Raw genomic sequence first — 26,432 nt, forward strand, 5'->3', positions numbered from 1 at the left:
TACTTTAATGAATAGTCACAGGTTTGTAATTCCAGCACATACAGCTACTTCGTTGAATCCCACATTTCAACCTTTCCTGCACTGAGCGTGGAGAGAATTGGGACTTCATTTCCCAGAAGGCCGCGCAGCATTAGATCACGCGAGGCTTCGTGGAAACGTGCTTGCTTTTTCACGCCTGCCGTAAAGGCGCGCGGTTTGCTGGGACATGTAGTCTGAACGGCCCTTGGACGCCCCCGCAGATGAATGGGGCCGGGGATGACTGAGAACTACAGCTCCTGGGCTGGCCGCGTAGGTTGCAGCTGCGGAGGAAGAGTGGACCAAGAGGGCCCTCGGGGAGGGAACAACGGGCGGTGGTGATGTTCAGTGCGGGTTTTCTAGGATAGCGGTCTGGAAGGGCGCCTCTTCTGCGAGCTGGCTCCCCGTGCCCCGCACCGGCCATGCGCCCGGCCTTCGCGGTGGGCCTGGTGTTCGCAGGCTGTTGTAGTAATGTGATCTTCCTAGAGCTGCTGGCCCGGTGAGTGACCCTCTGGGGCCCCGCTCGGTGCTCCAGGGGCTGGTCCTGGACTGCTCTCCCTGGCCGCCTCCCTATCCCGCTGCACAGGATACCCTCACAGTCAGCTACTCCGCTGTCCGGGCACTGCTCCATCCCTTACCACCTAGGTGACGGGACCCTAGGGTGCTGCTGTCGTCACCTCAGTGTCCCATTTTGAGTTTGAAACCTGGAGACTTTTTCACACCAGCTAGGTCTTCAGTAGCTGGTGGCAGAGGCAGTTGCTCGACCTAGCTACCCTGTCCCTACTCCTCTTCCAACTCCAGTACTTTTCTCTGTCCGGTTAAAGAATGACACGTGTCTATCTGGAGCAAAACTTTCTCGCAAACCCGTCCTGCTTTGTACACGTTGTAAAGAAGGTTTCGTTTGTATGCGTTGACATGTTCTGCAAAGCATTTGTTTTTTGATTGGTTGTAAAGATGGTTGTGAAGACTTTACCCAAAATCCCATGTGAGTTATGAGGAGCAGATAACGGCTGACCTGTCACCACGGTCCCCGAGCATTTAACACATTACAGCCTCTTATTGAGAAGCGTGCACTTTGAAGTAGAGCGTGAGGATGGCTAGGACAAAGGGAACAGGGTTTGTGGCGGTGCCTTACAAAGTAATGGATAATAATGTGCAATGTTCAGTGGGCAGAAGTTAGGAGACAGGAGGCAGAGTGGGAGGACTTAACAGCTCAAATTAGTGATTTCAGGATTGGCTCCATTATCCGCTGGCAATTTAGCCTCTTCCAGGTACTTGACTTCTCCGGGCCTCCTCCTTCAAGCAGTTCAATAATATCTCAGTACAGTAATAACTAACTACGTGTTTCTAAATCTATATACTGTGTCCATTGGCTATATGAACCCTTGATCAAGAGATTCTTAGTTTCACGAAAAGTGAACCAGATGCAGAGTTGCATGGGCTTTTCACTACTTGTAAGCGACAGCAATAAATGGAGTATAAGATGTCTGTCTAAGCTCCTAGCCCAAGTTCAAACAGTTCCCTTTCTGTTTTGAACTTGAACAATCCGTAGTGAGATGTCTGGTAGAAATGTATTCCATTTGATGCTGTTGGCTTCAGTCCTTCTGACGTAAGCAGTTTACCTGTGGTCAGCTCTGTATGGTTTATTTTTGCTGTTAGAACATGCGGAGTGTTGATGAAGAGCCGTTGTCTGGAGGGTAGTTAGGATCATGAAAATGAAAGTTTCTGGATGTAAGCCTGCTACAGTTGAGAGGAAGGAGACTTTGCAATTCAATATGTTTTCTATTTTTTCAAATAAAAAGGTGATATAATCGGGCCAGCTATAGAAACAAAGTCAGATAATTGCACTGAATATGCCATTAAATTAAGTGACACCTGAGTGCACTAGCTTATGAGCTCTTGGTTAAAGTACTTGGTTTCAACCATCAAAGAGGTGGGTAGTAACTCCTTCATCCCCATGGGTTTTGAAGGGATGCGTGAGATGCATGAGAAAGCCCACTGTACACTGGTGGCTTGCTGCCCCTTCTCCCTTACAATTTTGTTTCAATACAGGCATACTTTGGTTTTTTTGTGATGGCGCAGAAAAGTTATGGATACACTTCTCTTTATAAAGTCTTTTATTAGGATCCATTTGTAAATGAACCCAAATTCCTTTATTTAAACTTTTTTGTAAATCTGGATTTTCTGAAGTGGTAAGGAAGTGGGCTTGTTGATGCAGTGTACAGTACATTAGACTGATGGCAATTTCATCCTGATTCACTTAAGCAAACTACAGCTTCTATTGTAGAGCAATGAAATCTGACCTGTGTAGGCCAGATGGTCTTTAAAGTTCCTTCCAGATATGATCTTGGAATTTGTGACTTTAATCTTGAAGAGCTGCCATAAAAAGCTCATTATAAAGCAGAAACTGTGCTTTTAAAATGGCCTCCTTGGAGCCCCTAGGTGTCACTCTAAATACAAAGGCTTAAATGACTTGTTGAAAGAAGAGAATGTGAGAGATTTCCCCCAACTGGAAAACAAAATGGGTGTCTTCTTGCTGACTTTTGTAGACCTATAATTGGGACCAGTGATATAAAATACACAAGCCCTGTGCATTGAATACGCAGTTACGCAGTTACGCAGTAATAAGTGAGATATCGACTCCCTTCTTCCCCCCACCCCCCCTAGCAGGGACTTGCTTTGTAGACTAGGCTGGCCTTGAACTCAGAGATCTGCCTATCTCTGCCTCTGCCTCTACCTCCCAAGTGCTGGGATTACAGGCGTGTGCCACCACTGAGCCTGGCTTTGAATCCCCTTTTAAGGTGGTTATGGTCAACCTCGAAAACATGTGACATGTGTGTTCTTTATATATGTGCTATGTATACACACGCACACAGAGCTAAGGAAGCAGGCAAGACATTGTGTGTCTTTCTTATGTGAAAGACATTTCCCTTTTATTTTTCCATCAAGAACATGATGTTGAGTTTAAGAAGTTTTTACATTCAGGAAAGAAAGGAAGGAGATGTAAGTGTCTGCCCAGTTCATTCTCTTGAACATTGTGCTTATTTTGTTTCTTTTGTTTTTTTTTTTAAGATTGAAATTTGTTTTTTTTGCCAAAGAAAATCCCAAGTAAGAGAAACTGCAGTAAATGGTTACCAGACTTAAGGAGTAAAGTTTAAGAAAAGGAAAGATTCATGGGAAACATTTCAAGTTTTTATTTTGAAGCTTTAAACCAAAATGTTCCAGTTAAAAGAGCCTTTCCCACTGAGCTGGGCCAGCAGTGTGTCTCTAAAATGCTTTCTGCATTAGCTTACAGAGGTGTTGATCGTAGGACCATAGGGATGCACATCCTGTGGAAGGACAAAAAGTAGGATAGAATTTTCAGAGGACCCGGTGGGAGGGGAAAACGGGAAAGTGGTTCCTGGTGGGACTTTTTTGGGGAGACCCTAAAATTAGGCGGTGGCGATGGCCGCACATCTAAAGCCTGGTATATGATGGCCACGATACACAAACCCTGCTCATCTGCCATGAAGTCTGCCTACCACAGTACCACGGGGCCTCCGGGTCCTTAGCGATGAAATGTGCGTAAATAAAGGGAAAATAGCAAAGAGCATATGAAGGTTACGATTGTAAACTTTTAAAATCCTTTGCATGTGTGCTAGTATTCTAGGACATACCTGCTTCAAGCGAGGCTCTCCACCCTCACTGACTTGCTTGAGTGACAGCCAGAATCCGTCCCAAGAGTGGGAGTGCACAGGTGAAAGGGACAGGGTCCATACTCTGAACGTTTCACGGGGACGCTGTGGTTTTGCTGCCTGTAGCTCATGCTTGGCTCCCGAGTGCTGTTTTCTTTGTCTCGAGGGCAGAGATCAGGTCATGCCCTCTGGGAGCTCTTTCTCACTGAGCAAAGTAGCTTCCCTGTAGCCACTCTGTAAGAGCCTTGGCCCAAGCTTTTAGTAGAAAAATGGAAGGGGAAGTCAGAGAAGTGTTGATACTCCAGCGTGCTGCCTGCCACTTGATGCGTGTTTTCTTACTGAACTCGGATGGCAACAATATATAGTTTTCATTTTATAAAGGGAAGAAGCTGCCCAGTGTGGATGTTTAAAAGGATAACCATTGGCCTGAGGAGACGGCTCACTGGTTAAAGTGCTTGTACAAAGGTGAGGACCAGAGTGCAGATTCCAGCACTCACATAAAATGCCTGTAATTCTGGCCTGGAAAGGCACAGAGAGGTGATCCCAGAGCACGCTGCCATCTCTGTGAGTTCTGGCCTTGACTGAGAGATCCTGCCTCAGTGAATGAACTACAAGAACCATTAAGGATGATTCTGGACGTCAAACTTGGCACCTCAGGCGTACACATGTGCATGTACACAAGTGCACCCACACACACGCAAACATCCCTATTCACACATACACAGAAAGTATGTACACACACATGTGCATATGTGCACGTAGCTGCGTGCACACACGCACACACACACACACACACACACACTCACACTTACATGGGAAGAGACAGCTGTCATTAGGTTGAAGACCCTTCAGGGTGGAGGAGCCCAGCTGGTCATCATCCTAGGTCTAGCTGCCTTTTCGGTATGTAGCAGACAGACCTGTGTCAAGAGCTTACACAGCAGTAACCCAGCAGGAGAAGCACTCACTTGCCTCCCATTTTAGATGAATTGGATTAGAAGTTGATTAACTTCCACGTGACACAGTAAGTGACAGAGGTGCTCTTTCTTGTCAGTAGGAAATAGTATGGAGCACCATTGTTCTCAGCTCTGTGCCACGATAAAGACACAACACATTTACACTCTTGCTTGCAGAAGTGCAGGCATGCCCTTTCCTATTAGGATCCAGTCGGGGAAGCTGAGGCCCCACCCCAGGACAGTGAAATCAATTCTGGGAGGGTGAACATCTCCAGGAACATGGGCATCTTCGTCGGTTCGTTCGTTGATTCATTCATTCATTCATTCATTCATTCATTCACAGCACTGGAGATTGCACTCAGTGCTCTGTGTACACTAGGCAAGCATTGTGCAGTGCCACTGAGCTATATCCCTAGCCCCTCTGCTAGCTCTGTTCTCCTGTATTGACTAATGGCTTTAATGAGGTTCTTGAATGAGATGAATGCGTTACACAGTTGTCCATGGATCCCTACAAAGTTTAGCCTTGTCCCTTGAACTAAGTAACTCTGAAAGACAAATTGCTGAACTGCATCTAAAGGAGTAGGATTCAAGGAACCTTCCTAGGCAGCTTAAGTACGGCGCTGTGTCTGTTTCAGTTGGCACGCCTCGCTCTGCTATAATGGTGTGTTGTCTATACTGTGCATGAGGAGTGTGTTTAAAGGTTTGCACTGGGATTATAGCTCAGTGCTAGAGTGCTTGCCTTGTGTTCTGGCTGGTTTTATGTTAACTTGATATAAGCTACAGTCATTCATTAGAAAGGAGGGAGCCTCAATTGAGAAAATGCCTCTATAAAATTGGCCTGTAGGAGAGCCTGTAGGACATTTTCTTTTCTTTTTATTTTAAATTTATTTTTCAATGTTTTTTTATTATTTATTATTCACTTTACATCCAATCATAGCCCCTCCCTCCTTTCCTCCCAGCCTCACCCACCCTCCCTGGTTCCCCCTCACCCCTCCCTTACTCCTCAGAAAAGGGGACCCCCCCCTTATCGACCCAGCCCAGCATATCAAGTTGCATCAGGACTGAGTGCATCCTCTTCCTCTGTGGCCTGAGGAGGTATCCCCACCAGGGGAAAATGATCAAAAGCAGGCAGCAGCATCCATGTCAGAGTCAGCCCCCACTCCCCTTAGTAGGGGACCTATATGAGGACCAAGCTGCGCCTCAGTTACATCTATGTAGAGGGCCTAGGACCAGGTAGGTGATTTTCTTAATTAATGATTGGTAGGGGAGGGCCCAGTCCACTGTGAGTCGGGCCACCCCTGGCCTGGTGGTCCTGGGTTCTGTAAAGAAACAGGCTGAGCAAGCTCTGGGGAACAAGCCAGTAAACAGCACCCCTCTATGGCTTTTGGATGGGCTCCTGCCTCCAGGGTTCTGCCCTGTCTTCCTTCAGTGACAAACAGTGATGTGGAAGTGTAAACCAAATAGACCCTTTCCTCCCAAGCTGTTTGGCCATGTTGTTTCATCACAGCAGTAGTGACCACAACTAGGACACCCAGCATGTTCAAGGCCCCAGTGCTGGATTTGAATAACTTGCCAGCAGTGTTTAGTATTCATAGCACCAGTAGAGAATAGAATTGGCTTTAATAAATAGTACTGTATTAATGTATAACTGCTTTAAAAAGCCTCTGTTCAGTGGTGTCAGGTGGGTATCTTTGGTTAAGATGAAAAGACATGGGCTGGGTGTGGCGGCACATGCCTTTAATCCCAGCACTCGGGAAGCAGAGGCAGGTGGATCTCTGTGAGTTCGAGGCCAGCCTGGTCTACAAAGAGAGTCCAGGACAGCCAAGGCTACACAGAGAAACCCTGTCTTGAAAAACCAAAAAAAGAAAAAAAGTTGAAAAGACAGTGTCTGAAGCTGGTTAATACTTGTCTTACAGGGGAGTTTGGGATGCTCACTTGGTTGGAGGGTGGTTCAAGAAAACTGTCAACATCTCACATGATTGATTTTCAGAGTGCCTCAAGAGGAATGTCAGAAATACTTTCTGCATTGTGGCATATTTTCCTAATAGTTACTGTGAAGAACTCCCAGCTCTTCCATAGAGCACTGAAGGGGATCTGGGGAATTGCAGGCATATCTCTTGAATGTCTGATGTATCGAGGCACCACGATAAGGGTTGTGGAAAACTGCTACAGCATAGTCCTCAGTCATTTTTATTGTCCCAGCCCCAGAACCCACTTTTGAGAGTTTTTCTTAATCATCCCTGCATAGATACACAATTATGTTGATTTGTGTACAGATATGTATCTGTGCCCTATTAAAATAACAAATTTCTAACAGTCCCAAGAACTACTTTCCACTCCCTGGGGACAGTCTGAAACCACATCCTTATCATCACTTGATGAGTAACTCCTGGCCAGGAGAATCCCAGCCTGGTTCTGTCCTTGACTAGAGACTTTTGGGTAATGGGGCACATATGCAAGTTTACTAGGAAATTTCCTGCAGCTTACTAGGAAAGCCATCTCATTTTTTTTTTTTTTGTTTATACTTCATGTGCATTGGTGTTTTGCCTGCATGTATGTCTGTATGAGGGTTTCGGATCCCCTGAAACTGGAGTTACAGACAACTGTGAGCTGCCATGTGGGTGTTGGGAATTGAACTCAGGTCCTCTGGAAGAGCCACCAGTGCCCTTAAGCACTGAGCCATCTCTCCAGCCCTCAGCATCTCATGTTTTAGCAATGAACAAATCCCCATGCAGCCTGCTCCCCTAGGGAAGCATGGCAGTAGAGTTGGCATTTCCTGTGATGCACAGGTTCAGAAGTGTGAGAGCCAAGATGAGGAGGGACAGTGGGCTGCAGAAGTCTGCCCACTCTAGCATTCTGGTGCCACAAATGTAACAAACAGGTTGTAGTGCCCTTTGTCCGAGTTTGTGGCTCATTTTCTCTCTGTCTGTTACTCCCTGCACAGGCAACATCCAGGATGCGGGAACATCGTGACGTTTGCACAGTTCTTATTTATTGCTGTGGAAGGCTTCCTTTTTGAAGCTGACTTGGGAAGGAAGCCACCAGCTATCCCAATAAGGTATGGCCCGTTGCAGTCTTGTTGAAACCTAAAAAGTGGCCCCTGCACAGAAGTGTGAGTGCGTGCTTCTTGAGCTTAGGTTATGGGTAACAATGGAATCATTAGTTTTATGAATGACATTGTTATACTCTAGAAACCTATTTTTAGAGTAAAATTCCTGCCCGTGACATTTAAAATAACCGTGATGGAGCTAAGTGTGCGTGTGTATATTACAGGGTCAGAAGGACTAGCATGACCATGGATTTCTAACAGTCAAGGTGTCTGTCCTTTGTGTCAGGGAATTGTCGCTTAGGCTAAGTGTGGGACTGTCAAGCGTCTTGAAAATAACTGGCTTTTGGAAGCGAAGCAATGAGTATAAAGCGTGGCAGCTCACTAAGTGGCACTGAATTGTTTGCTCAAAAATGGTTAATTTTACATTCTGCTAATTTCACTTCAATTAAAAGAGAATGATTGACAAGCTAAGAAAAAAATGTCAATGCCAGACCTCCATCCATCAGTCCAGACCTCCGTCCATCAGTCCAGGTGTGGCCCAAGTGTCTTCACAGGGCCACATATGCTCGCTCTCCTATGCGAGAGCCACGGGTGTCCTCCCAGCAGCGGGCGGTCAGTAGGGTGGTGGCACTTAGTGTCTCTGGAAGGGACAATCCCATGTGACTCCCGCTCGTCCTTGTTCTTCTCCTGTCCTCCTTTTCAGCTTGCTGAATTTTATTAATGTTGTACCTTAAGTGTTTACTAATGTAACACTAAATATTTTAATTTCCTTTCCATTGGGTTTAGTATCTGCATAAACTTTCTGTTCCCGAAGGCCAGCATTTACATTACAGTAGAAATCCGACCATCATATATATATGTGTGTGTGTGTGTGTGTATATAATTTATTTATTTTTGTTTTATGTACATTGCCTGCATGTATGTTTGAAGGTATCAGATATTGGAATTACAGAGGAGTTACAGATGGTTGTGAGCGGCCATGTGGGTGCTGGGAATTGAACCCTGGTCCTCTGGAAGAGCAGTCAGTGCTCTTAAACACTGAGCCATCTCTCAGCCCCATTTTTTTTTTTAACTCCTTTGAGTCTTTCCATTCCCCCATCTGCTTTCATGGACCAGCGTATGTGGTGGTGGCATAAGGTATATAGTAGTAGCGCCCTTGCTAGCTACCCACTCGTCTCCTTCCCCTGCCTGTTCAGCCTTTACATCTTTTTTTTTTTTTAGACAGGGTCCTCTCATTATGTAACTCTGGCTCTTTTGGAGCTCACACTGTAGACTATGCTAGCCTCAAAACTCATAGAGATCCACCTACCCCTGCCTCCTGAGTGCTGGGATTAATGGTGTGCACCAACATGCCCAGCCTACCTCTACCAATTTATTATTGCTGCCTGTCCCTCTTATTGCCATTATGTCCCGTTAACGTGATTATTTTATTTTTTGTATGTTACTCAACAATCAAATTTATGCTTAGGTCCTTAATCCCCACAATTTCTAGGTTGTTCTATGTAAGTAGCCACATGGAAGAATTAAACTAACTATGCAGAAAGACCTTGATACATTCTGTTTCCCAATGGTGTCCCATCATGAGGGCATCTTGTCATGAGGACATTTGGCAAGAAGCCTTGTAAAGTGACTGACAGCTAGACGTTGTGAGGCAGCCAGCACTAGTGGTCTCACATGCCTGCCGTGCTCATCTCAGTGCTAGCTGTCAGGGTCCTCAGGCAGTTAGTGCAGGCGTGGCTGTGTGTTAGTGCAGGCGTGGCTGTGTGTTAGTGCATGTGTGGCTGTGTGTTATTGCAGGCATGGCTGTGTGTTAGTGCAGACATGGCTGTGTGTTAGTGCATGTGTGGCTGTGTGTTAGTGCAGGCATGGCTGTGTGTTAGTGGAGGCGTGGCTGTGTATTAGTGCATGTGTGACTGTGTGTTAGTGCAGGCATGGCTGTGTATTACTGCAGGCGTGGCTGTGTATTAGTGCAGGCGTGGCTGTGTGTTAGTGCAGGCGTGGCTGTGTGTTAGTGCATGTGTGGCTGTGTGTTATTGCAGGCATGGCTGTGTGTTAGTGCAGGCATGGCTGTGTGTTAGTGGAGGCATGGCTGTGTGTTAGTGCATGTGTGACTGTGTGTTAGTGCAGGCATGGCTGTGTATTACTGCAGGCGTGGCTGTGTATTAGTGCAGGCGTGGCTGTGTGTTAGTGCAGGCGTGGCTGTCTGTTAGTGCAGGCATGGCTGTGTGTTAGTGCATGTGTGGCTGTGTGTTAGTGCAGGCATGGCTGTGTGTTAGTGCAGGCGTGGCTGTGTGTTAGTGCAGGCATGGCTGTGTGTTAGTGCAGGCATGGCTGTGTGTTAGTGCAGGCGTGGCTATGTGTTAGTGCATGTGTGGCTGTGTGTTAGTGCAGGCGTGGCTGTGTGTTAGTGCAGGCGTGGCTGTGTGTTAGTGCAGGCGTGGCTGTGTGTTAGTGCAGGCGTGGCTGTGTGTTAGTGCAGGCGTGGCTGTGTGTTAGTGCATGTGTGGCTGTGTGTTAGTGCATGTGTGGCTGTGTGTTAGTGCAGGCGTGGCTGTGTGTTAGTGCAGGCGTGGCTGTGTGTTAGTGCAGGCGTGGCTGTGTGTTAGTGCAGGCGTGGCTGTGTGTTAGTGCAGGCGTGGCTGTGTGTTAGTGCAGGCGTGGCTGTGTGTTAGTGCAGGCGTGGCTGTGTGTTAGTGCAGGCGTGGCTGTGTGTTAGTGCAGGCGTGGCTGTGTGTTAGTGCATGTGTGGCTGTGTGTTAGTGCATGTGTGGCTGTGTGTTAGTGCAGGCGTGGCTGTGTGTTAGTGCAGGCGTGGCTGTGTGTTAGTGCAGGCGTGGCTGTGTGTTAGTGCAGGCGTGGCTGTGTGTTAGTGCAGGCGTGGCTGTGTGTTAGTGCAGGCGTGGCTGTGTGTTAGTGCAGGCATGGCTGTGTGTTAGTGCAGGCGTGGCTGTGTGTTAGTGCAGGCATGGCTGTGTGTTAGTGCATGTGTGGCTGTGCAGACCTGGGATGCTCCATATCTAACCAGCAACAACAGAGAAGATAACGTGGAGCCCAGTGTTGTTTCATCCTTCAGATGTGTAGATACAGAGCTATTCAGAAATCTGTGCCCATGGGTTAAGATGTTATGAATACGGAACCACTGATTACTTGTGCACTAGATTGTCTAGGCATTTGCTTAAAGTTTTAAAAAATACTTTTTAATGAATCATGAAATTGCTGATATTTAATCCTTGCAAAAACACAGCAAGTTAACTACTGAAAAATATCTTGAGTATTTCCTAGATGAGCATGAGAACATACAACTATAAAAAGCTTAATCAATTTACTTGAATTTACTTATCCATAGTATCCATTTACTTATTTATATGTCCATTTACTTGTTTATATGTATCCCTTTATTTTCTAAGTCATGATTATGGACTTTTTAAGCAGACGGAGTGTCTTTTCTCTTTAGTTGGTCTCAGGCTTGGCCTGGATCCTTCTGTTTGCCCACTTTATGTGGCATTGGGATCCAGCCCAGGACCTCCTCCATGTTGGGCAAGTTACTCTTGCCAATTGAGCTGCATCTCTAACCTCTAGGATTAAAATTTTTTTTTGTCATAATTTTAAGATCTATGAATTCTCAAGTGATGAAGACTCTGGCTGGGTGTGGCAGTGCACACCTGTAATTGCAGCACTTAGGAGGCAGAGGCAGGTGGATCTCTGAGAGTTAGAGTTTTAGACCATCCAGGCCTACACAGAGAGACCTTGTCTTAAAGAAAAGACTCCGAATTTAAGTATAAATCTATCCAAATCAAGGCTTGTCTTCACTATTTTAGCGTTAAGAGTGTAGAATAATATTCACAGTGGCTAGGCTGACTGTGAGGCTGACTTAGAAAATCTTTGGAATCTGTTTTTTTCAAAATTAATAAAAAAATTATATAAACATATATAGGACACGTTTAAGGTAGTCATTCTCTAGAGGCCTAGGAAAAGTACCTCCAAAGAACTAAAACAGTAAAAAGGATGATCTATCTATTCACTTAAACTCTGTTGCTATTGGCTAGGCAGCATTTGTAAAGCCTCGTTCTAAGTCCTTTGAAAAATAGCCCAGTGCCTCCTTAAGCACATCCAGTAACTGAGACTTCCCTCATGCTATTCTGCCTTTGAAGTATTTGTATATGTACTTGACTCCATGTGGTAATGGTTCTCTGTGCTCTATCAGAGTTTCTTGAAAAGGTGGGTTTGCACGACGCTGTCCTCTCTCGCTGCAGGTACTACGCCATCATGGTGACCATGTTCTTCACTGTGAGTGTGGTGAACAACTACGCCCTGAACCTGAACATCGCCATGCCCCTGCACATGATATTCAGATCCGTAAGTGCTGCCTGCTCACGCGCGTCCTCAGAACAGCACGGGCAAGTGTGCAGTCCAAGCATAGTGCAGAAGAGAAAGTCTTACCGAGGTTCAAGTTGAGGGCATGAAGGATAGGTTTGCATTGAGTCTTTACAGAAGGATGGCTTTCATCTGCAATATTAGACAGAGAGAGACTCGAAAAAGTAGAAAAAGAATGGTTTGCTTTTGTTTATCTCGGCTCTAGTGTATGACTAATAAATATCAAATGAAGAATCCTCTGGGAAATAGATTTACTTTGTTTCCTTCATCGAGCTGATGCTGAGCTCATACTCACTTTAGAAGTTTTTTGTTTTGTTAGTTAGTTGGTTTTCCCCTCACCCTTGCCTTGCAGTGTTTTGCTTTGTAGTTCTGGCTGGCTTGGAACTCTCCGTCCTGCCTCAGCCTCCTGAGTGCTGGGATTACACCACACCTGGCAGGACAGTGGTTGATGAAGGGGGTTTCTCTCAAAGTAATAACACATTTTCCTCATTACTTTATGGATGATGAGCGCTCTATGTAGTTGGTGTATAAATAAGAGCAGAGTGTTCCCAAAGGAGCAGGAAAGCTGTCAAGGGACATGTAGACAGAGTTGCAGCAGACCGCAAAATGGATGATGATAGGCATGATTTGTTGCCTGAGATTTTTGTGAGCTTAAGTGTCCTGTTCCTACAGGGATTTGCATGAGATAATTAGAATTATTGAGGTGACCCTCAAAGCATTGACACATAGCACTTCCCATAAACTCTTGTTGTTGACTGACACCTCTCTAGAGAAGAGAGAGATCCCTGTGTGACTTCTTCCGTTAAGAATGGAGGTGGGGAAAGCTCACTGGTCATTTTATACATTAGATAGGAATTTGACAGAAGGAGGTCTGAAGCACCATCTAGCCCTACTAGCCCGGGCTTTGCTATCACTAATTAATGAGAATTGATCATTTTTGTCCACATTGTACCTTGCAATGAATTTATTATGTCACACAACAGATTTTTGGCCTCTATTTTTATCTTGGTGACTGTTTATTCTTCATCCCATGTTTTCCCTTTCCTGTTTTCCTACCCGTTGAGAACCATGTTTTCTTCTGGCACAATAAAACCATCTACCCTTGTCTTCTTTTACAGGGCTCTCTGATTGCTAACATGATTCTAGGAATTATCATTTTGAAGAAAAGGTAACAGCACAACTTCATAGTCTGTCTGTGGAAGTGCTATCCCAGGCCACCTCTGGGGACTGGTCACCTTTCCTTTTCTCACAGTGGTGATAGGATTCTCTTGGCCATCAGCCTTCTCCTGAGTTCTTTCACTAAGAATCATGGGTAATAATGACTTTCCAAAGGCAGCTGACCAGGTCAGAGGTTCTCCCCGTGGCTTCCTGTGGGGCCAAACCAACTCTTGTTATCACTGGATCTTCAGTGCTTTGCCAACCGATAAAATCAGCTGACACAGAACTTCACTGTTCAGTATGGTCGTTGTTGGCTACAGATGATGCTATATGTGAACTTAAGTTTCCTGAGTGAAATAAGATAAAATATTTCCTCACTTTTACTAGTTACATTTTAAATGCTGAGTAACCATGTGTGGCAAGTGGTGTCCATATTGGAGCATCTCCAGGGAGTGGTACGGCAGGTCTGTCAGCGGTTGTCCTAGAAAGTGCTTTGTTGCTTATTTTATTTTTATCCTTGGCATTCCTGGGACTAGATCCCAAGGCCCCACACCTGCTGCAAAGACTCTTAGTAACCTGCGTATTCACCACACATAAGGTGCTCGTCAGTGTAAAGAACTGGGGAGTAATCTTATATGCTAAGAAAATTCACAGTACAGGCCCAGCAGACCTGAGGAAGCAGCAGAAGGTGCGGGCTTGTTCTTTGTGACACTGCCAGCGGTGTGGTCTAGGACTGCGAAGGGAAATGGCAGAAACAGCCGGGGGTGCTTTTTCAAAGTACTCTCACTCTGAGGTTCAGCCCGTTCTGCCAAGGAGAAAGGACATTAGGGAGAGACAGTGGGTGTGCTGCAAGACTTCTCAGGGGACGGTCACCTTCGTTGTTAAAACTAAAATTGTGCAGGTGACACCATGTTTTCAGTTGTCCACTTCCTTCTCTTAGTATTAGGGCTCTCAGGGCTAGGGAAAACTCTGCCTATTCAGGGAGGAAACCTAGAGGGGTTTGTTTTTGTTTTTGAGATTGTTTTCTGAGGCAGAGTTTCATTTTGTAGCCCTGGCTAGTCTGGAACTTAGGTATGTAGACCAAGCTAGCCTTGAACCCACAGATATCCACCTCTGCCTCCCAAGTGCTGGGATCAGAGGTGTCCACTGCCACACCCACCTGCTTGGCTAGAGCCTATAGTTCTTAAGTAATAAGGGCTGTATCAAAACAAGGGCAAGTGTGCCGCTTGAAAGGCTGGTGTGTCCTTTATGTCCAGAGGCCATGGAGTCCCCAGCTAAGTACTGTTGTGTGTGAGTTCTTCTCAGTCCTCTTTGCTTCATGCACACATAGTTCATGGCCAGGTTTTTTTTTTTTTTTTTTAACATGAAGACTATACTTGTCGATAGTTAGAATTCACCTTGGAACAGCTTTGATTTGGGTATGTATGTATGTATGTATGTATGTATGTATGTATGTGTGTATGTGTGTGTATGTATGTATGTGTGTGTATGTAGAATCATAGTCTACTGGGACAGCCTCACACTGTCTCTTCTCAGCATCTGTTTCCCTTAAGAGTTTATTTGGAATCTGTTATCCACAGAACAGGAATTCCTCTAACTTCTCTATATTTATTCCTCCTTCCTTCCTTTCCTCCCTCCTTCCCTCCCTCCCTCCTTCCCTCCTTCTCTCCCTCCCTCCTTCTCTCCCTCCTTCATTCCCTCCCTCTCTCACTTCCTGATGCTGAGGAATAAACCATGCTAAGAAAATGTCCTGCCACCACGCTCTGTTCCAAGCGTATCTTCTCATTTTCTAGAGCACAGCCCTTTGGAGAATTAAAAGACCACACTTGTATTATTCTTAACCATTATTTTGGCTTAATTTTTAAACTACTTCAATTTGATGTTTCTAGACTGAACTTTTGATATATTACTATAGTTTTATTGGCATATATTAACCGTATGCATTATGATAATTTCACAATATATATAATATATTTTGATTATGACCATCTCCGTACCCTCTTGTCTGTCTCCCACTCCTGCTGAGCCTTCCTCTTCCCAATTCGCCCCCCTCCCCCTTTCTGACCCCACTTCTCTATAGTGGGCCTCCCCTGCACCCCTCCCAGCACCTTAGCCACTCAGGTCAGCCTTGATGTGGTATCATAACCAACAGATACAATGTTTTTGAGCAGAAAAGAGATGAGGATTCATTCTGTAGTTTAATTTCTTTACATCCTTCCCGGGGCTTTTTCCCTGATTACCAAAATTCTAAGGGGGTCATAATGATATAGTTTTAGTTAATGTGAAATGTCACTGTTATGCTGCCCTCTACAAATTTTATATTCCTCCCTTTATCCATCATGGCCAACAGTTTACCAAATCACTTAAGTTATTCAGGTTGTTTCTAAAGAGGTACCTCCCCTGGAGAATGGCCACTGTTTCCCAAGTTTTGACTCTTGTACCTGATAATCTCTCGTTCCTCTTGAATAGTCTGTGTTAAGGCACAATTCTGGGCTCTTAGAACTGGAAAGGCCACAGGTACTGGTGAAGACTGGCAGGCCACATTGCCTTCTAGAGAGCAGAATGCAGTGTCACTTCACGTCTAGTGTATGCCTGTTTTCTGGTTTTGTTTTCTTTTTCATTTTCTGATAAAGCAGTGTACTGGTCAGCAAACTGTTGAAGGCAACTACGGGAGAGAGGTCCTGGGGACACTTGCGCTTGAGGTGCATACTGACCAGCAATAAATCCCACTAAACGTCATCCCCTTCTCTAACATGGTCTTGGCCTTATTTTTCAGATACAGTATGTTCAAGTATGCCTCCATTGCCCTGGTGTCTGCAGGAATATTTATTTGCACTTTCATGTCAGCAAAGCAGGTGGTAAGAATCGGCTTTAAATCATTTCTCGTCACTGCTTGTCATGGGGCTGCACTGTCAGGCAGCTGTTAATAATGGGAAGGAATTAGGATGCCTGTGTAGTACAAAGACTCAACTCTGAGAGGAGAATGTGGACAACATAAGCATTCTCCTTACACCTCAGCATGCCGTTGGCAGTCTGGTCCCTGTACCAAGTATATTTTCTTCTTTCCTAGACTTTGCAGTCTGGCTTGATCGAGAAGGACGGATTCCAGGCATTTGCATGGTGGTTACTAGGCAAGTACAGTATTTACGAAAAGCTAATTACATCTGTACTTATGTTTGCTGAGTTTTCTCCTGCGGGACATGTTTCTTGGCAAGAAGCTTAAGCTAAACTAATTATGCCAAGGAGGAGAGTGGCACCTGGGACCAATAGCGTCTCTGAACCTCAGTGTTCAAAAAGTTCAAAGAGGCCAGTGTTCACATTTTTGGCACCGTGTCCTTCATGGGTCGATGCTTCCCATGGTTGTCACTGGCAGAGAGAGAGAAGTCTGTCACTGTGTTCCGGAGCACTGTGTGGTCCTGCAGCTTCTTTGCTGGCCCGCTGAGAAGAAGCCCCTGTGAAGGAGGGCGCCTTAGAGCTCGTGACTCTACATTTCCCGGGACACATTCCTAACTCTTGGGCTCATTTTCTTCTTAAGCTAAACCGCTCCATATGGCAGTGTTCCCAAATCCACTCCTGTGAGAATTTTTAAAAATACAAGTATCTCTGTGTGGAATTAATTACAGAGCTCCTACAGGGCCTTGTCCTCACAGGGATTTGGGGAGGACTCTCCAGAGTTTGCAGTGGTAACAGGCATAGACTAACGCTGATGGGGAAGAAAGGAACAGGGAGAGTGCATCCTCCTCATCTGGGCCTTGGGCTTTAATCACCCTTCAGTGCTGCTCTTCACAGCAGGGATCTCCTCTGCACTATCAGGAAAATACTTACCCAATGGGACAGTGCTGAAAGCATGTGAACATACAGTTCACAGGGAAAACTAATGTCCAGTAATTGTGTGCCTTCACAATGTAGTAGTAAAAAACCCAAAGTGCGATAACTTTTAATTTCTGACTTACTGTATTGGCAAGATGGCAAATGACGCTGTCGCTGCTGTGAGCATACGGTAACACGGCCATTTCCATAAAAGCCACTAGCAGAGTAAATCGATTGCGTTTCTCAAAAAATATTGTGTATTGAGTTTTTTAAAGGTCTTAAAGTTTTTTTTTTTTAATGTTTGCCTCAGCAGTTCCATTTATATAGAGTTATCCTAAGGAAGTAATTAACATTTTAAGTATTTGTGCATATTGATTTCAGTGAAATAACCAGAAATCTAACTGGTCTCATAGCAAGAAATTGAAGTGTGGTACAACCACGACAGGGTGATGCGCACAACCTGAACCACACACTGAAAACACGTGAACACACAGGGGGCTACAGGAGATGCCCAGAAGAGCCTTGTGAGAAAAGCAGGGTGTAACAGTGTGTGGACAGTCATGTGGGGATGGGACACCAGAAAGCGTTAGATGAGAGCTTTGTGGCTTTAAAATCTGTATGTCGTATAGTTTATGAGAGTTACAGAACTATAAACAATACTGTCACCTTAAGAAAATATGTGACAGACATCTTGTAACCCGACCATTGTTTTTTAGGTATTGGGGCACTGACCTTTGCCCTGCTGATGTCGGCAAGGATGGGCATATTCCAAGAGACTCTATACAAACAGTTTGGGAAACACTCCAAGGAGGCACTATTTTATAATGTAAGCAACTTCTTGAACTCTGGGAAGGTGAAAATTTACAATTTATGATGTGTTATGCCGAATGAAATCCTAGTGTAAACAACAGAGTGTATTTTAATTAATAACTAGCTTTTAGACAGACGGCTGAAGTACTTTAGGCAGGGGCTTAAGGTGCACTGTGAGTAACAGTTATCCATATGAGATGACATGTAAGGGACAGGGAGCCAAGGCCCACAAAGTTCCTATCGGTAAAATTATCAAAACCAATAGGAAAGTCCCAAAGCTGCCGCTGGGCAGCACTGTGGGTGTCAGTGTGCAGCTTCGGGGTGGGGACTCAGGGCCTGAGGTCCTCAAAGGGGCTCTCCTCACGTGATGGTTTACTTCATCTGAGCTTATTCATTGTAAGGGATCACCTGACACTCCTATAGCTCTCCTCCTCCCCTCCTTAACTGCTGTTGAAATCTGCCCAGAGAACTGCCCCCCAAGGCCAGAGCGAGGTAGTTGCCCTCATGCTCAGTTAATCTGAACAGCTACTTGACACATTCACGTGGAGCTAGAGTTTGCGCTAGGAATTTTGAAAAGGTCAGCATTTTATTAGCTCTGTCATTGAGAGCAATGCCAGGCATAGTGACAGCTCAGCAAGGGTCGCCCTGACTTGATCTCACCTAGTACTGTTGTTGTGAGGAAGGCACCTTATGTGTCCTCTTCTTCTTTGGCCTCTTCTCATCATTTGTTTTTTTCCTTGTTCTCAGATTATATGCAAATTTCTTTTTATTCTAGTTTCCAAAGTCTCTGAGATCTATGTGGTCCTTGTAATTTTCAAATCCAGTATGTAGCAAGCCCTTTTGGGCAAAATGACTATGAGCTGTGGTCCCCCGTCCCCTTGTTGAAGGGAGGACCTACTCCTTCGCCTGCCTTTCTCCTTGGTGACCATCAGACTCCATAAGATGCATTGCCAGTGATGCCAAGGGCTCAGAGGCGCTAGATACCTTACTCTAGAGGAGTTTCCCGCTTACCAGACAGCTTGAGTCACGTAACGCTGCCTGACGGTCCTGCAGTGGGTTTGCATTTACCTTGTGTGACCGGTTTCTGCCCACAGCACGCCCTTCCCCTTCCTGGCTTCATCTTCTTGGCCTCGGATATTTATGACCATGTCGTTCTGTTCAATAAGTCTGGTAAGTCTGGGGTCGCGTGGCGGCTTTACCCGCCAGTTTCTGAGGCAAAGCCTCTCTCTTGCCTTTGACTCAACTGCAGCGCCAACTCCTGTTCATCTCAAGTGACCCTTTGCACACCCGTGTGTCCAAATGGTGCTGTGAACCAGCAGTTGCAGCAGCAAGAGCTTTTACAAGCTCTTCCTGTTCCTATAAATAAGAATGTCCTCAAGCCGTCTCCTTTCCTTAGGAACCTGTGTTTGCATTTGAAGTCATCTAATGGTAACTGTGTTGGGAACACAAACAAGCAGTCCCAGCACTCAGCTGGGACCGGAGCCTTGTGAAGCTGAGCTGCAGCCTGGCTGTCACTGTGTTTCTCCTCTGCCATGAAAGGCAGAGCTGCTCAGACCCAAGCTGCCTAGGCGCCAAGTGAGACACAGCAAAATGATGCAGAGCTTGTTTCCTAGCTACAGATTAAATAAACAAGTTAATTACAAACAAAATTTAAAAGAAAAGAACGTGAACTATCTCTACGAAGGAGAGCTGTGGCTTTTTAGAGTAACTGCTTGGTACAGTGACGGTAGATGGCCAGTCGCCTGGGAAGACCTCACACGCACAAGCTAATCCTCTGACAAGGCTACACAGACAGGTGAACACATAAGAAAAGCCTTAAGAATCAAGGCTCTGTGTTGTACACAGTACAGGTAGTAAATGTATCCTGTGTTGTGTTGTGACTGTCATTTGGCCTAAAACTGTGTTATAAAAGTAGATAGAATGTAAGAAGTCCACAAGGCTGTGGATTACAAAGTATTTCTCATTGTCAATACTGTAGTCCGTGAAGATCCCAAGAGCTCTCACAGTGCTCCGGCCCTGTGGTTAGCGTGTACTGGAGTCAGGGCAAGTGAAGAGATGGTTTTAAGGGAAACGGTTCACTGTCCCTCAGCCTGTTTCACCTGTATAACCTTGTTCAAAAGATGAAGGTGTAAATGTTGATGCTGACATGATCGTGTCCTCTCCTCACCTCTGCAGAACTCTATCAAGTTCCGGTCATTGGTGTGGCCATGCCCATCATGTGGCTCTACCTCCTCATGAATGTTGTGACTCAGTATCCTTTAGAGTCCTCTTTTCCGGGTCCCCGTGTTGTTTTGGCAGAGGAATGTGAGGTTGGGTTCTGTCTTGAAGTCTCTGACGGTAAGCTGGAGATGGGTAGACTGCTCACGAAGCCCTTTGTAGCAGGGAAAGAGGTAGTGATGGTGCCACAGGTCAGGGAGGAAGACGAGGTTTGCAGAAGCAGCCGAACCCACAGGTTGGTTTAGAGCTGGCTGTGTCATCAGATAAAATGCTCAGAGATTTCTCCCAGGGTTCCTGGTGTCCTAGGAAATAATTTATTATTCTTGGCTATTATAAGTTGCTGCAAAGTTCTGAAACGAACTTCAAATTAAGACTAATTTAAAAGTAATTATATTATAGAAGGACCTTACCATCATAAGAGTCACAGCATCTTTAAAATATTGAAGCAGACTGAGGCTGACTGCCTCTTCTGAAATCACTGTGTAGATTTGCTGTACAGAGCTGTTTGAAGGGGAGAATGGATGTCCTGAGGACAAGAAAGGATGAGGTGAGTGTCACTCTGGCCTTCATTATAAACTGTAGTGACAGTTCATAATGATGGGCTTTTAGAGGTGGCAGGCCAGAGCCCTTCGGGATGCTCTGCTAAGGAGGGTCCTCAGGATCGCCCTGTTTTCTCGGCACATCAGGTTGAAGCCAGGAATCGCACCTAAAGTTTCTCTCTAGTTTACAGAGAACAGCCTTAACCTCTCCTCCAGATACGTGTGCATCCGGGGTGTGTTCATCCTGACAACAGAGTGCACGTCCCTCACGGTCACCCTGGTTGTGACTCTGCGCAAGTTTGTGAGCCTCATCTTCTCCATATTGTACTTCCAGAACCAGTTCACGCTATGGCACTGGCTGGGCACCTCGCTGGTCTTCATCGGGACCTTACTGTACACAGAGGTGTGGAAAACCCTGGGGACCACGAGAAGTCAGCTGCCCAAGGACCACAAGAAAGACTGAGGTCTGCCGGGACAGACAGACAGACCAGGGTTCTGTGAAAGAGGCCTCTGCTGCAGGTCTGGCCCTCATTTCACTTTGCCTGAGGCCAAATTACCACAGTATTGAACCAGACCGGTTCCAGAGCGCCCTCTGGAGGACAGGACGCATCTACTTTCATGGCTACCGAGACAGCGTTTGTAGATTCCTTGTAGGCATCCCTGAGCTAGAATAAACAAAACAGCAAGTCTACCAGGAAGACTATCAGATAACCTCTGCATTTGCTTTTCTGTTTGTTTGCCAGCACATCAGAACCACACTTGTTGAATTCCAAGTCCTCAGAGCTACTAGTTTTCTACCTGTGGTCTTAGGTAAGACCATGCCCTTGTTGCTACTGATGACTTTTTGCTGTGGTAGCCATCGCCCTGCTGTGGCTGTGTACCTTTTTCCTCCCATCACCTCCACACTTCAGCACTTGGCAACATGTCCAATGTTCCAGGTGCAATCAGGCACTGAACGACCCCATGGACATGTGAAAAATCAGACCCCAGGAAAGATAAGGCTGGACTCCCTCCCATGTGTTGAGAAAGAAGTAGCTGTCCCCATGAGCACAGCCCTGGTGGCATGTGAGCGGGATGCTGTGATGCTGGAGTGGACAGGTGGCTCCCACCTCCCACAGCTCACTTTATGTGTTTGAGCAATGCAAGGATCACAGGCTTCTTTTACCTGCTTCTTTCCTTAGTTAGAGAGCAACCCTTAGCGCTCATGGCGCATTACAAGGTTAGAAGTAGATTGAGAAGAGGGAGACCCTTCCGCCCATCTCCTAGGAGAGGCCCCTTAGCCTGTTATGGAGATGGAGATGGAAGTGTGGCTCAGTACAGCTCTCACTCAGCATCCTGAGAGACAGTAGCCCCTGTGCTGTCAGCCACACTCATGTGGGTTTCAGATGTGTGTCTGAGAGGCTTTAAGTTCTAGAAGATACCTCTTCCGGCCACTCTGTGAGTCATTGACTGTCAAGTCATCGATGGGCATAAATCAGGTCAGACCCAGCTACCACAGGGTGGAGTTTTGTTTCCCACAGGTATCCGACTGCTCTCGGTGGGTGTGCATGGGAGGTTGCATGCTTACGTACAGAAGAATGCCTGCCTCTTCTCTGCGGGTCACTCTGAAGGTCCAAGTTTTCCTCTCATGGATAATCTACAGAAAGAGTAACCCTGTCAGACAGCATGTGGAGATTGTGTGTGACCCCACTGGACTGTAGGTGATTGAAGAGCGACGTCCATGGTATTTTTCTTCCTCTTTTCTTCACTTAGTGCCAGACCCTCATTATCCTCACCTCGCTCTCTGCTCCTCTACAAACAGATAAACTCACCATTTCTCTTACCTACAGACAGCAGCCTAACATCCTGTCACTGTGTGCAGACTGTGCTCTTAAACCGAGACGTGGCTCTCTGTGTCTCCTCGGCTCAGGTGTAGTTCTTTATTGCACTGTCTGAAGATACCCTTTGGTGGGTCTGAACAGCAGCAGCAAAGAGAAGTTTTGTAATCCTTTGGGTCCCATGGGAAGAGGCAGTTAAAGCTGCCGTGCTTTTTGTTATATTAAATGCAGGTGCAGTTTCTCCACCTAAGTCCCCTTGTTTGCAGACTAATTCGTTGTACTGGCCATTGACAACTCCCCAGTTCTGGTCATGGTCTATTCTCAAAGATGCTAAATTCACAGGCTCAGAAGCTGTTTAGCTACTTTGAAATATGTGGGGTTGCTCGGACCAGTGTTGCTATAAATACCAAGTGTTAAATGTCCCCTTTAAAAGACAGTAATAAAAAGTACTTTTCCTTCCTGTTTAACAGAAGAATCTGTCCCTAGGGGTTCGGGAGGCTTCGTTCTGATTACTCTTAACAGGCTATGACCGTCAGTTACCTACTACTTCCTTTTCTATGTTGGAAGAAGTACTCTGCAGTTTGTAGTTATGTGAGACTGGCTGATACAGACAGCATCTGCCTGGCCCTGTTAGGGGTTCAGAGTTTGTATGCCTTAGTGTGCGTGCTTTGGCAGCTTTAGTAAAGGAAGTGCAGGATCAGGTACAGCACTCACCCAGCAAAGTGTGCACCTGCAGGAACAGGCTCCCGCACACGCGTGCCCCAGCACACTTCTCCCATATCCTAGATATAAGAAAACGTATCTAACAGACACTAGTTACAATTTTGTAAATTTGCTAAAGACCTTGTTTTAATTTTCATTGTATATCTCATTGCACATGGTCCTGTGGCTGGACATTTCCACACAGTTGAGTGCACCCTCACCCCTTCCCTTGCTGTCAGCCTGTTAGGCCCTGTCCTTCCTATGGACAGTTTTGCTTCTACCTTCAGATCACATATGCATCTGTGATGTATGTCTACACAAATCCCAGAACGACAAATGAGAGAGCACAGAAGAGCTTTGTCTTCCCTATACTAGCTTAATTCGCTTAGTAGGATTATTTCCAGGTACATCTATGAAATCATTCTTTAAAAGAGTCATTCCTCAAGCTGGGCGTGGTGGCTCATGCCTTTAATCCTGCACTTGGGAGGCAGAGGCAGGCGGAACTCTGAGAGTTCAAGGCCAGCCTGGTCTACAAAGTGACTCCAGGACAGCCAAGGCTACACAGAGAAACTCTTGTCTTGGAAAAACAAAAACAAAACCAAACTACAACAAAAATGAGTCATTCCTCATTGTTAATTTTTTTCATGTGGATTGTAAAAGGGCAAATAAGCCATTTTATCAAGAGCTAGACTCAGTAAATGCAGAGAAACGTCTACTAAACATCATTGTTCTTTTGGCTTCAGTGCCTATCGTTTGTCTCAAAATACAGCTTCAGACACGTCAAACGCTACTGTAGTAAGAACCAAAAAGCAAAGGACCAGGAAATGTAGTCTATCTGTGTGCCCAGTAATGCCAGGTAACAGGAGAGGATGGCAGATGCTTGGGTTATATTTCACATCTGCATATCCTTTCTCTCTCTCTCTCTCTCTCTCTCTCTCTCTCTCTCTCTCTCTCTCTCTCTCTCTCTCTCTCTCTTCGGTTTTTTGAGACAGGGTTTAGTCTTGGCTGCCCTGGACTCACTTTGTAGACCAGTCTGGCCTTGAACTCCCAGTGATCCACCTGCCTCTGCTTCCCAAGTGCTGGGATTAAAGGCATGTGCCACCACACCCAGCCCAACATTCTCTTTTTATAAATGCTATCTTTATCACTTTTTTTAGAAATCTGTTTTCAGTTTTTGAACTTTTTTTTTCCTTACAGTGGCGAGGATCAAACCTAGGGCCCTATACATATTGTAGGTTCTTTTATTTTCTTTTCACCCTCCTAAAACAGCCAATAATACTCTAGATAGAGTGATAGTTCAGCAGCTGGTAGCTTGCTGTCGTGTGTCTCCTGCTCCCTTCCTCCTGGGTAGCTGACCGAAGCACAGCACTGCAGCTCTGCCAGGGTGCAGCATGCCGCCTGCAGCCCCCTCTTCTGAGGGTTCAAAACCTGTGGTCATTTCCTGGGCGCCTTTTCCTCCCTTCTGGGGTCGGGTTTTGTCCTTTGCACCTTCATTCTTAACTCTACCTCACTTCCTTACTGCGCCTGCATCCCCTTGCGCTGTGTTTTACAGAGCAAACCTGTCATCCCTACTCGTGCCTCTGTTCTTTGGGGCCTCCTGGTATTTTTTAGGAGTTTTGTTGGGTATTTATGTATGTCTAGCATGTCTTGTTGAGCGATTCTGTAAGCATTGCTAGGGGGAGTGTGGAGCAGAAGGGGGCATGTGACACAGTGCTTACCGGGAGGGTGGGCATGGAAGCTTTGTCTCAATGTCTGCACAGTCTTTTTCCAGCTCAGCCCAGGAGCAGAGCGCCCCTGCTGTCTGGACCCTCTAGTCTGGTTCTTTTTAGCCTAGAGACAGGGAAGTGTGGAGTCAGGAATATTTGAAGACCAGTGAATTAGCTGTGGGTGGTGGACATGGTATCAGTGAGCCAGTTTCAGTGAACCTGAGCAAATAGACAGTGTCCCATGTTAAAGATCCAAAACCAACAGCCTCTCTTTGGCCAGCAGGAGATAGAATTAGGAGGGACTCCTGTTAGATAAATAAGGCGTTTCAGTCTCAGTGGCTTTTTGCTGAAAGCTGACTGACTCTTGTCAGTGACAGTTCATGCTACCATCGAGAGAGCTGCCAATATAGATGAAATGTCCTCATTATTACTATTGGTTGGTGTAGTGTTTGGAAATAACATATGAATAATATTTAAGTACAATATTTGAGTCTTGGAATATATTTGCTATTACCAGAGAGAGACTGACCCCTCTCAACTTTATAGTGTATTCCCTTTTTCTAGCAATTTCCTCACTGTAGACATTCCAGGAATGGAAGGGGCCGGGGAGCATGCATGATTCATTTCTGAACTGCCAGCTCCTGGCGTCATATCTGACATGCATGATATGAGAGAACAAATGCTTGCCAAGGCCTCCTCCTCCCTCTTCATATTCCCAGTTCTCATTGGCTGCTTGGCAAGAGAGCCAAGGAAGGGCACATCCCAGCGACCCCAAACAAGAAAAAGGACGGGGAGCAGTTATTGGGAGATGTCTGTAGAATGCTACCCAGCGGTTTGCTGTCTTGATGCCTGGTGGGAGGGAAGAGGGAAGAGACTTGTGTGCATATTACCATGTGTAGTTGACGTTCGGGAAGAAACTTGCCAGGTCATTAGAGTGCCCCAAGGGCTTCTGAAGTGGCTGCCGGTGACCTGCTGCACTCCCATCTCACAGCACCCGCCCGCACTCAGTGTTGCCAGCTGCCGCCTGCAGAGCCGTGTCTGTCTGTCTACTCTGAGTATCACAGACACCTCCCCCAGCTCTGCTACGGAAGTCACCAGCAAGAGGCACACAGCAAAAGGTCTGCACTCAAACAAACAGGGCCTGTATTTGCAGGGGAAAATGAAATGATGCCTTCCACAGATTGAGTTGTTTTTCATCATTTCTAGTGGAAGGTAGACTCCTCAAGCAAAGTGGGAGGCAGCAGTTACTCCCTCGCAACACGAGAAAGCCTTTGTGCCTCGCTCACAAGTGCGAGCATTTCTGTGCTCTCTGCTTTCTTTCCAGAGAATGGCCTCAGCTTCCCAAAAAAGGATGATCTGAAAAGTTACAAAATTATGATTTTATTCATTCAGACTCTGAGCGCTTCGTTGAGTATTACATTTTAAGAACAAAGATCAGAGAAGGAGGGAGCCCGTAGCAGCCGTGTGTGTAGAACAGCCTGAAGACATTAGTGAGTATTCATACTTTGAGCTGTGTAAATATCAGACATCACTCCCAGCCTTATGAGATATTTGAGCAGTTAAGGAGGAAAGGGAGGTTCTTTGAATAAAGCGTTTTGCCAAACTGAA

At 45.9% G+C, this 26,432-nt stretch overlaps 1 protein-coding gene across 2 annotated transcripts; it reads left to right on the forward strand.

Moving 5' to 3' along the window:
* The first annotated feature begins 203 nt into the window (after positions 1–203).
* On the forward strand, positions 204–26,432 carry SLC35B4 (solute carrier family 35 member B4). 2 transcript variants are annotated; one of them, XR_014780356.1, is made up of 11 exons: positions 204–514; positions 7,587–7,700; positions 11,945–12,047; positions 13,184–13,233; positions 16,000–16,081; positions 16,294–16,354; positions 17,750–17,859; positions 18,938–19,013; positions 20,019–20,094; positions 20,816–21,409; positions 22,120–26,432. XR_014780356.1 is itself a non-coding variant. In XM_084787808.1 (10 exons), the coding sequence occupies exons 1-10, from the start codon at positions 438–440 to the stop codon at positions 21,060–21,062; spliced, it is 996 nt and encodes a 331-aa protein (XP_084643934.1). In that variant the 5' UTR covers positions 204–437; the 3' UTR covers positions 21,063–26,432. The 2 variants fall into 2 exon arrangements, 1 of the variants encoding a protein (XP_084643934.1); XM_084787808.1 differs by having other exon boundaries at positions 20,816–26,432.

This window comes from Acomys minous (assembly GCF_964271855.1).
Source record: "Acomys minous genome assembly, chromosome: 6".
Classification (NCBI taxonomy): domain Eukaryota; kingdom Metazoa; phylum Chordata; class Mammalia; order Rodentia; family Muridae; genus Acomys; species Acomys minous.